This window comes from Balaenoptera musculus, chromosome 17 (assembly GCF_009873245.2).
Source record: "Balaenoptera musculus isolate JJ_BM4_2016_0621 chromosome 17, mBalMus1.pri.v3, whole genome shotgun sequence".
Lineage (NCBI taxonomy): Eukaryota > Metazoa > Chordata > Mammalia > Artiodactyla > Balaenopteridae > Balaenoptera > Balaenoptera musculus.
This window is the reverse complement of record NC_045801.1, coordinates 25,926,327-25,938,591: the sequence shown is the minus strand read 5'-3', so window position 1 is coordinate 25,938,591 and position 12,265 is coordinate 25,926,327. Positions and strand designations below refer to the sequence as shown.

At 34.4% G+C, this 12,265-nt stretch overlaps 1 protein-coding gene across 3 annotated transcripts in view; it reads right to left on the bottom strand.

The window, feature by feature from the left end:
• Window positions 1–12,265, bottom strand: part of CSMD3 (CUB and Sushi multiple domains 3) — a 1,196,954-nt gene that overhangs the window by 152,965 nt on the left and 1,031,724 nt on the right. For all 3 annotated transcript variants that reach the window (XM_036830958.1, XM_036830959.1, XM_036830960.1), the window contains 2 exons: window positions 3,233–3,329; window positions 886–990 (listed from right to left, as the gene is read on the bottom strand). In XM_036830958.1, the coding sequence (XP_036686853.1) occupies window positions 886–990; window positions 3,233–3,329 (202 nt within the window). The remainder of the gene's footprint in view (window positions 1–885; window positions 991–3,232; window positions 3,330–12,265) is intronic.

The window sequence follows — 12,265 nt, the reverse complement described above, 5'->3', positions numbered from 1 at the left end:
TGGTAAGTGTTGGTAAGAATACGGAGAAATTGGAACCTTTATACATCGTTGGTTGGAAGGTAAAATGGTATAGACACTGTGGAAAACACTATAGAGGTTCCTCAAAAAAATTAGAAGTAGATCTACCTTATGATCTAGCAATCCCATTTCTGGGTATATTTCCAAAAGAAATCAGAATCTCAAAGAGATATCTGCACTCCCATGTTCACTGCAGCATTATTCACAATAGATAAGATATGGAAACAACCTAAACGTCCATCAAGGGAGGAATGGATAAAGAAAATACATTACATACATACAATGGAATATTATTCAGTCTTAAAAAGGAGAAAAAAATTCTGTCGTATGTGACAACATTGGTGCACTTGGTGGACATTATGCTAAGTGAAATAACCCAGACACAGAAGGACAAATACTACATGATATCACTTATATGAAGTATCTAGAATAGTCAAACTCATAGAAATATAAAGTAGAATGTTGGTTTCCAGAGGCTGAGAGGAGGGAGAAATGCGGAGTTGCTGTTCAATGGGTATAAAGTTTCAGTTATGCAAGATGGATAAGCTCTAGAGATCTGCTGTACAACACTGCACCTATAGTTAACACTACTGTATTGTGCACTTAAAACTTTTGTTAAGAGGGTAAATCTTATCTTAAGTGTACTTACACTTAAAAAAAAAAAAAGAAAATGTAAATTCTAATGAAAATAATCAGAACTTTATACATATAATTTTGTAGTTGAAGAAACTCTTCAAAATCTTAAGAAAGTAAGCCCAAATGTTCTCTTTTGACAAAGTCCATTAACTTTCTATATTCAGAAAAGTAATATTTAAAATTAATATAAATTTCTTAATTTTCCTGAATAGCACATGATATTATATTTACCTGTGTATTCAAGGTGAAATCCTGCAGCAGAAACACTGATGTCTGATTGAAAATTTAGATATAGATTATTAGATGTACTATTCAAAAGATGGGGTATTGTTGTTCCTGAAATGATAATTGAAAAAGTAGTTCAGTGATCACATAATAAGTATTATAATAAAACTAAGTTAACTATTAATTAGACAATAAGTTATCACTGAAATTATATATTAGTAAAGTGTTTTACAAAATTTTTAAATAAAAATATTTCTCACATATTTGTCTTTCATATTACTGTTCTTGACTATCTCCAAGGAGACAGACCTTCGAGAGCACATTAAATTGCTCCCTAAAAATAGGTAGGAGCAAAAAAAAAGAAAGTTGGTGAAAATCAAAGCAGTAAATTTTACTAGTCACCTAAAATAAATATTTTGAATTTCATGTGGATTTCAATAGTTCATGTACAAGCTAATAATAAACTTAGTTTTAAAGTCTGCATGCGATTTTTATGGTATAATAACAAAATTTTGTATGGGCTTAAAGATATATTCATTTATTGGCCTTTATTATGATATTTAAATATATACATTTATGTTCTATACCAGGTCAAGTATCTTGATGTGTCTTACACCCTGACAACAAAGCTGGTAGTTAGCATTCAAAAAGACGCCAATTATGAACTTGTGTCAGCCTTGTCTCTTAGCAAATGCTTTATAATCGTGTTCTTCTGAACTTCGACAGGAAATCAACTTTAATTATTCAATTACTGAGTTGAAAATATAACATATCTGCTTGAACCAATTACCTATTGACTATTTGACATTGAGTAATAGTTCAAGATCCTTAAGATTACAATTCAAGCAGTTTCAAAAGACAACCATAAAAATAACTGTCAATGGTCTCAAGATAAAGTTCAACAAACATCTGAGTTGATAGTGTTGCAAACAATTTTTTTTGTAATTTTCTAGTTACTTCACACTTCACACAACTCTATGAACCTTAACCACTGAGCCTTCTATAAGAGAAACCAGGACAAACTCATTAAAGAACACACGATTGCTTTTTTTTCCCCCCTGAACTTGCTCTGTCTATAGTGTCCTAACTGAATCACTGAAGACAGAGGTAAACAGAAACTCAAAGGTCACTCAAACTGCCTTTGGTCTCTGAGGATCTTAGTGATTAAGAGCTCTGACTCTGGAGTCACACCAGCTGGGTCCCAGTCTCATTCTAACATTAGCTGTACGACCTCGGGCAACTTAATTTCTCTTAGTGTCAATCTCCTACCAGGACTGCTAAAAAGATCAAATGAGGAAATGTATGACAAGCTTCACGCAGAGCTAGCACCTGGTAATCAACAGCTGTTATTATTTATCACTTTCATCATCTTCATTATTGTATTTATTATTCAGAAAGTATTACACCTAGTCTATTATAGACAAATGCATACTCAAAAATTATACAATTTTTCCAAGAAAAAATTTCTCTCTCAATCTATATCTAAAATATTTTTAATGCCTAAACCAAATCACTCCTCTAGATATTTCTTCTTTTCTTTCCTCAACAGTGATGCTGAAAAATAGGTTAACATACTCCATTTTAAAATCAAAAACTTAATACCATTCAAAATTCTTTCAGTATATCTGAAATATGTAAGTTTATAGTTTAGCTATATTTATATTTCTAGGGTTAAACACTATAATCAAAATTAAAGGAAAACGTACAGTTAAAATTAAAGTAAAACTTCATTTTATCCTAAATATGCTATAAGAAGCTGTTAGATAAATGCATAAACTACCTTTAAAAACCATAACAAATTTTAAAAACTTCTGGTCTTGGTACATATGTATATAGTATGAATTTTATATAATTTAATTCATTTCATAGAATTAATTTTGTATTTTCTTATTTACTCACTCAACAGTACCTTGTAGCATTTACCATGTTGTTACATAGTCTCTATAATTGTTTTAATGGCTGCATAACATTCTATTAAGTGAATATACCATAATTACCAAGCACTGTCTAATTTTTAACTATTACTACTCATCCTTTTTTTTAAGGGAGAGGGGCATACATACTATTCCTGAACCATAGCTCAGCTAAAAATAATACAAGTAACACAAAAACATCAATAAATAATTACACAAATATAGTAACACTATAGTAAGGTCTTAAACATCAATTTCAATTTCATTACCTTTAAAGCCTTTCAAACTTCTAACCTTGTAATTTAGTTCATTGCATACATTTTGCAAAAAGCAAAATTAAAACCACCAAGTCAGAGTTCTAGGAAGCTCTTCAAAGAGAGAGAGAGGTCTTACATTCCTAATTACAATGTATTTTAACTAAGGTCAGCTCTCTCATTTACCTGAATAACTTCCAAGTCTTGGAGCATTGTTGTCTCCCCCATCGTAAAAGTCCAGAGAATCCCAATTATGTTCTGTAGCAAAGCTGACAACTTGCACCTATGAAATAATAATTACTGGTAAGAACACATACTTCTAATGAGATACATATACTATAGTCTGCTTATCTCCTCTGGATGAGAGAGCTCAAAGCCTGGACCATATCATTGTGGCCCTTCATGGAAGGACTTTAACAGAACTGATCTTTGCCTTTATGGCACTGGCCTACATGCACTAACTTTTATAATAAAAGCCTCTGAGGCATCTAGCAGTGTTCACTATGGGTATAACATTGAGAATGTCTGTCACCATCTCAGCTTTGGATTAATCTAATGTCTTAGTGCCTGGAATCTGAATCAAGACATGTTCCAAAACAGTTGTTTAACTTTTTTGTTTTGGATGTTTGATTCTTGTCAGTGACTGAGTTTTCTCATTTGCTTTACCTATTAGGAAATACTCAGATGTGTGGTCCACATTGAGGACCACATAAGCATACAAGACCCTATAATATATATATGTTTTGAACTAGGTTTATCCTGGATACATTTTATTATGCTTTACCTTTGCATAACCTTTGCTAAATTTCCTGTCTTTATTTTATTTTTAAAAATTAACATAATAATCCCCTATGCACATATTTAATAAATTTCAATATGGATAACCGAAAATAATACTTTATAACTGATTTGGGTACGTCTTTTAAAGATTATTTTTATAAATAGCTATATTTTTATAAATGGCGTTGTAATAACTAAATCACTGTGAAGGTCCATTAAGTTGATAAGGAAAATGCTGGAGTATAATCCTCTCATGTCTATTAAGTTTTATTTAAAGAAAGAGGCATGTGTCCCTTTGTTGCACTTCACTTGGCACAGCCTGAGCTTCTGCAAGAACCCAGAAAACCCTCACAACTGTGCATATTATCTGTTTTGCTTTATTACATATTTTATAGTTTAGGAGGAGGTAAAGGAATAGCTTTACTAAAATAAATTTATTTTTATTTAGCTAAAGTCTGCTATAGATGTAAGCATCACACTCATTCACTAAGTACTTCTAACAATTGCATTCATTAAAAATTTCTTATCCACAAAATAGGCCTTCATCATTCTTCCATTCAAATGAATGCTGGAGCCTCTTTTCCAGGGATAAGTGCCACATGGCAACAGATACCCTGCCTGTGTGACAGGCATTAGGCTCAATGGCAATGTTCCAGGACAGAAAGAAGACTGGAATTAAAGCTGTATGATTGTAATATAACCCCCGACTCCTTAAACAATGGTCAATTCTCTCTTCATATCTGAATTTTCCTTTCCTTCAATTCGGGAAAAGAAAAAGTCACATTTGGCTTTAAAAAAAAAAAAAAAAAAGAAAGAAAATAAAAGGATTCTTGCAAGAGTTGACAATTGAGATAAGCAAAATGTATTGAGAGGTTTTCCACTGAAAGAAATTATTGAGTTAGTAAAAATGTAGAGGAGACAAGCCATGAGGGAGATTTAGTGAAACATCAGTAATCCAATTTAGCCACAGTGGAGGGTATTCACACAAGAGAAAATAGGCATCAAAGTTAGAAAAAGTAGAGAAAAGTTAGAAAGAGTAAAGGTTCTGGATAAATACAAGAAATATTAGAGTTAGAATGCTGGGGTATACAACTTCCTGGCTCCGTCTACTCACTGGCATGTAACCTGAAAAGAATTGTTAATCTCTCTGTGCCATAGATTTCTTACATAAATCACTGTAATAAAGGCATATAATTCATAGGTTTGCTGTAAAAATTAAAGGATTTTACCTTAGGATAGTACCTAGTGTTTACTGAGGATTTAATGTATCTTAGCTAAGGGAGAGAATGAGAGAGAAGGGCTATAAAGACTGAATACCAGCATAATAATTGTGCAGTTGAGGAGTATTTCATTGAAGGTTTTAGAAGGTGGATTGAAGGAGAATAATCAGGACTGTGCTTTATAGGTACTACTGAACTGAGTGAAGAAAATAAAAGTGAAAGGACAACTTTAATGTTTATTGCAGTGGTCCACATGAGAAGCAATGAAAGACTAAATAAAGTAGGTTAGTAGACAGGAATGGTAGAAAGGGGGAACCAGAAGTCACGTCGCATGTGTTGCTATAGGGGAAATTACTGGATTTTGTGTGATATGAATAGGAGATGGAAGTGACAGGAAAGATTTCAAAATAATTTTTTTCCCTGAGTTATTGAGATCAGAGTGATGGCACAAACAAAAATGTAGACATCTTCAGGAAAACCTATTACCTTGGAGAGAGGAAGAAAATCTGTTTAATTCTGGACATATATATATGAATATGGCTCCCAAAGATATCAGGTCCTGATCTCTTGAGCCTGTAAATATTGCCTTGTATGGAAAAGGGTCTTTCAGATGTGAATAAACTAAATATCTTGAGATAAGGAGACTATCCTAGATGATTTAAATGAGCTTTACATGCAATCACACGTGTTCTTATCAGATGTCAAAAAAGATTTGACACAGACAGAAGAGAATGCAGTGTGATCACAGAAGCAGAAATTGGAGTGATGTGGTCAGAAGCCAAGCAATGCTGGCAGCTACCAGAAGCTGGAAGAGGCCAGGAGAGCAATCTTCCCTAGAGCCTGAGCAGAGGGGAGAGTGAACGGTGGTGGGAGAGAAGCCCTGTCAGCACCTCAGTCTCAGGGCAGTAAAACTGATTTGGGACTTTCGGCCTCCAGTACCATGAGAGAATAAATTTCTGTTACTTTAAGCTGTCCAGTTTAGGATTTGTTACAGAAGTCACAGAAAACTAAGGCAATTTGCCACTAGGATTCTGGGCAAATTGTGAATGTAGTTTGGCATATTAAACACACAGAGGGTATAGGAGACTCAAGTAAATGGCTGAGGATCCACTATGACAGAAAGCCAAATGAGAGTCAAGTAAAAGACTTTAAGTCTTCTACTTAAAGGAGCAGCTACAGATTCAGTGTTCAGAAGAACTTTAAATTAGATGGAGCTGTCCATTATGACAACAGGATAGCGTTATGAGGTAATGAATTTCCAATAACTAAAACCTGGTGTCCCTCATAGAAACATGCAAATCACATTTTCCTTTATTTGGATGATTATATTGACTCATTATCATCTCATTCTACAAATTGACACAATTAAGTAAACACATTTTTTTAAACTGATTCATCACATAAAAATTGCTCTTTGCTTGATAATTCTGTTACTGTTAAATGTAGCTCCTTTTGAATTCTCCCTCCAATGTACCTTGCGAAAATAAACAGGCAAACAAATGATACACTCCTCTCCACACACTTTTCATGTAACAGTAATACAACAAGTTGGTTATTTGTGAGGTTATTTCCTCAAAATGCTCAATCATCCTATCTTATTTGTAACTTTTCAGCATTCCAAATGGTTTTTCTGTTCTTTCCACCAGTGGTTATCCCATTTTATTCATATATGATTTATTGAATATTCATATAATTCTTTATTCACACACATGTTTAGCCCAACAGAATAAAATAAACACTGCTTTAAATCTGGTGTACTAGCCAGGTCGTTTTTAGGCGAAGTTAGTGAAATTTTAAATATGTCATATACTGTGTCTGTGTGGGTGTTATAATATTTTCTATGATTTAGTGATATGTCTAAAATTAGCAAAACATGTAAGAGGTTAATTAGAAAAAAGCTCTTGGTAGTTATATAGAGTATTTAAATTAAAAGTCCAATATGCTTCACACTCTGTAAGTTGATAAATGCTCTGCTGAACTCAAATTTTGTTTTCTAAAGTACAATCATTAAACAAAATGCTTCCTCAGTGAAAGATTTTTTTAACATATTTATTGGAGTATAATTGCTCTACAATGGTGTGTTAATTTCTGCTTTACAACAAAGTGAATCAGCTATATATATATATATACATATATCCCCCATATTTACTCCCTCTTGCATCTCCCTCCCACCCTCCCTATCCCACCCTCTGGGTGGTCACAAAGCACCGAGCTGATCACCCTGTGCTAGGTGGCTGCTTCCCACTAGTTATCTATTTTACATTTGGTAGTGTATATAAGTCCATGCCACTCTCTCTCAGTGAAAGATTTTATAGCATCCTTGATACAAGTGTCCAGTTTTGAACAGTGTTTGGCTAGGGCAGTGAACATATCACATAACATTAATCTGCAGATGTCGTATTAGCCTATCATGCTATGTTAACTCCTTAAAGTGGCTTAAAACTCCATGCCTTTTGCAGTTATTCATTGGTTCATTCTAAAATATTCACTGAGCACAGACTGCAAGGCACTGTGTTAGCTGCCAGAACAGACTTGGTTACTGCCTTCATGAGCTTATAGGTAATTAAGTAAAAGCAGTAACATGTGATGGGTGTTACGATAAGGAAATTATAGGGATCTATGAGAACATATAGCAACAGGACTTAATGTGGTTTCAAGTTCATGGAAGGTCTTCCACAGGAACTGTTTTTAACTTGAGACAGAAATAATGAGTAAGAATAAGCCAAATAAAGAGAGATGACGGAGAGTGTTGCCAGCAGAGGGAAAAACATTCACAAAGGCCCAGAGGCAAGAAAGAGAGCTAGGTTTCTATAAAGAACTAAAACAGAAGCAAGAAATTGAGGATAAAGCACAAAGGTTGTAATCAGCTGTGTCGAGGAGTTAAGGATAGTGAGGACAATTGAGGTACTGTAAAGCAGGAAAGTTATAGCATTAGATTTTTATTTTTAGAAAATTACTCTCTTTTGCCCTATGAGGGAATAGATTGGAGGAGAAAAAGAACCCAGGACAGGGATGATGGCCACTTAATCTTGAGTAGTAAAAGTGTGGATAGAGAAATAGACTTACTTGAGAGGTTTGTGGAACGACAGACCTGACATAGTTCTTTGTGCAGCTGGAGACAGAAAAAAATCATCAGGTTGTTGGCTTGTGCAACTGAATGGATAAGGGGTTCATTCTGAGACAGACCACAATGTGGAAGAGCCACAACTTTGAGAAAAAAGTCATGGAGACAGCTTTTGAACAGGTTGATTAGAGATGTTAGAAGTTTAGTTCAAAATGTTCAGTGGGCAGTTGGATTAATGGCATGCAGCTTAGGTGAAAGGTGTGGGTTATATATTTAGGTTTAGAAATCATCATTTATTCAAAGTATTAGAGCTAATCAATGAATTTGGTAAAGTTGCAGGATACAAAATTAATGCACAGAAATCTTTTGCATTCCCATATACTAATGATGAAAAATCTGAAAGAGAAATTAAGGAAACACACCCATTTACCACTGAAAAAAAAGAATAAAATACCTAGGAATAAACCTACCAAGGGAGACAAAGACCTGTATGCAGAAAACTATAAGACACTGATGAAAGAAATTAAAGATGATACAAACAGATGGAGAAATATACCACGTTCTTGGATTGGAAGAATCAACATTGTGAAAATGACTATACTACCCAAAGCAATCTACAGATTCAATGCAATCCCTATCTGACTACCAATGGCATTTTTTACAAAACTAGAACAAAAAATCTTAAAATTTGTATGGAGACACAAAAGACCCCCAATAGCCAAAGCAGTCTTGAGGGATAAAAACGGAGCTGGAGGAAGCAGACTCTCTGACTTCACACTATACTACAGAGATACAGTAATCAGACAGTATGGTACTGGCACAAAAACAGAAATATAGATCAATGGAACAATAGAAAGCCCAGAGATAAACCCACGTATGGTCAACTAATCTATGACAAAGGAGGCAAGGATATACAATGGAGAAAAGACAGTCTCTTCAATAAGTGGTGCTGGGAAAACTGGAGAGCTACATGTAAAAGAATGAAATTAGAACACTCTCTTACACCATACACAAAGATAAACTCAAAATGGATTAGAGACCTAAATGTAAGACTGGACACTATAAAACTCTTAGAGGAAAACATAGGAAGAAAACTCTTTGACATAAATCACAGCAAGATCTTTTTTGATCCACCTCCTAGAGCAATGGAAATAAAAACAAAAATAAACAAATGGCACTTAAGGAAACTTAAAAGCTTTTGTAAAGCAAAGGAAACTACAAACAAGATGAAAAGACAACCCTCAGAATGGGAGAAAATATTTGCAAATGAATCAACGGACAAAGTATTAATCTCCAAAATATATAAACAGCTCATGCAACTCAATATTAAAAAAACAAACAACCCAATCAAAAAATGGGCAGAAGACCTAAATAGACATTTCTCCAAAGAAGACATACAGATGGCCAAGAAGCACATGAAAAGCTGCTCAACATCACTAATTATTAGAGAAATGCAAATGAAAACTACAATGAGGTATCACCTCACACCAGTTAGAAAAGGCATCATCAGAAAATCTACAAACAACAAATGCTGGAGAGGGTGTGGAGAAAAGGGAACCCTCTTGCACTGTTGGTGGGAATGTAAATTGATACAGTCACTATGGAGAACAGTATAGAGGTTCCTTAAAAAACTAAAAATAGAATTACCATATGACCCAGCAATCCCACTACTGGGCATATACCCCAAGAAAACCATAATTCAAAAAGACACAGGCACCCCAATGTTCATTGCAGCACTATTTACAATAGCCAGGTCATGGAAGCAACCTAAATGCCCATCGACAGATGAATGGATAAAGAAGATGTGGCACATATATACAATGGAATATTACTCAGCCATAAAAAGGAACGAAATTGGGTCATTTGTAGAGACGTGGGTGGATCTAGAGACTGTCATACAGAGTGAAGTAAGTCAGAAAGAGAAAAACAAATATCGTATATTAAAGCATATGTGGAACCTAGAAAAATGGTACAGATGAATGGGTTTACAGGGCAGAAATAGACACAGATGTAGAGAACAAACGTATGGACACAAAGGGGGGAAGGGGGGGTGGTGGGGGGGTGGTGTGTGGTGTGATGAATTGGGAGATTGGGATTGACATATATACACTAATATGTATAAAGTGGGTAACTAATAAGAACCTGGTGTATAAAAAAATAAATAAAATTCAAAAAGTCAAAAATAAATACATAAATAAATAACTCATAAAATAGAGAAATTTAAAAAAAAAGAAATCATCATGTATTCAATCCTTCATTTAAAAAAGATGTTTTCTTTTTATCTACTGTGATTCAGGTCCTGGACATCATCAGCACATAATGGTAGTTGAAGCTCTGAAAGTAGACAAGGTGGCAGAGAGAATGGTGTAATGTGAGATGGACAAAGGCCACAGAATCTCACAAACACCATGTCTGATGAACTGAAGAGGAGATCATGTTCCTAGATGTAGAAGCAGAAGCCATAGATGTAGAAAAGAAAACAAAACAATATCCAAGAGAGTACTGGGTAGAATGGAGGGAAAGGGTGTTTTAAGACTGAGGGGAGAATGGGCAGGATAGAATGTTGCTAACAAAATAGGAAGGATGAGCAATTCAATGGATTTAATGGCATGGGTCCTCAGTGATCACTATAAGAATGACTCAAATAGAGCATTGGATGCTGAAGCCACATCCCAGGGCGTCAGAAATAGAGGATGAGAACTAGAGGGGAAATGCCAAGGGTATTATTATTTTAAGATGAGATAGAAATGGTCAAGCTGATGTCACTATATCGATGCTCTAGGATAATCTTCACAAATGTATAGGCAGATGATATAGTAAATGTTCTAGGAAAGTTTTAAAGGTATCACCTCATTTCAGATTATCTGGACAATCCTAAACTCTTTATTAATTCTACCAATAATAGGATAGGGTTGATTGGTTATCTTCGAATTTTACAAGTTGACCATAAAATAATAGTACAACTAGCCAGAATATAAGTAGTTTTTTGATTGTTAATGTTTCTAAAACACTGAAAAAGTACATTTCAAGTTTTCTCATTGATTTATAGGCCTATTTTATACCTGACGCCTGTTAAGTAATTTTTTTGAATTTTCTGAAAAGTTATAAAGATAAATTCAAAAAGTTTATTATTTTTACTGAAAATTATACTTCTATCTAATTTCAGGTTTAATGAATGATGCCTTGGCTACTTTTTCCATGACTGATACATATCTCAAGTTTCTAAAGGAAAACCCTATGACTCAGTTGGAGAAACAGTCAAGTTATTTTTATAAAATATAGACTATGTAATATTTTGTGAAGCATAATTGTGTTCCATGGGGTAAATACTGACTCAGCAGTAAAATGCTATCAACTTATCCAGAAATAATTTCCTTCTCAAACAGAGTAGCTGGTCAAATTGCTCCCCCCACAAAATGGTCACAATTGAAATAATATGGTAGATACTGTTGACCGTCTATAGAATAGCATTCATCTTCCTTGCTGACAGAGAATGGGTTTGTTCAATTAAGTGAGAGCTGTGTACACCAGAGAAGGCTAAGCCCCTTGCCTGATCCAGGTACCTAATCTTAATTTTTTTGAGCCAAATCATAGTAAATCTTTTGTTATTGCCCAGTGTATGGCTTAAAAATGGGTTCCATTGTAATTTTGGTCAATAGGACAGGAGGGAAAGTCTGCTGGAAGGTTTCTTGAAAAGTTCTCTTAACTGTTACAAAAGTACATAAAATAGAGAGACTCCATTTTGTCTATTGGCCATTGCTGTGGAAGACTGTTATGCCTAGAGCTTTTGCAGCCATCTCAAAACCATGAGAAAGGAAGTCCGAGAACTAAGCCAACATGCTAAGAATAGCAGAACAGAGAGATGGAAAAAAACCCGGGTCAGGAATTACACAACTGAACCTCTGAAATAAACAACGCTTAAACCATCCTACTCAAAGATTCCATGTTATGTGAAACAACACATTTTTCTTACTGCTTATGCTATCTTGAATTGGCGTTCTGTTACTTGCAGGTGAAAAAATTAATGGTAAGTACCTTTCTTTTAAATTCAGCCACATCATTCAAAACCACTGGCTAAAATTCTAGAAATTACGTGCATCCTGTCATCTCTGAAAAAATTAACTTCAAATATACAATGAAAAGAAGAAAAATGTA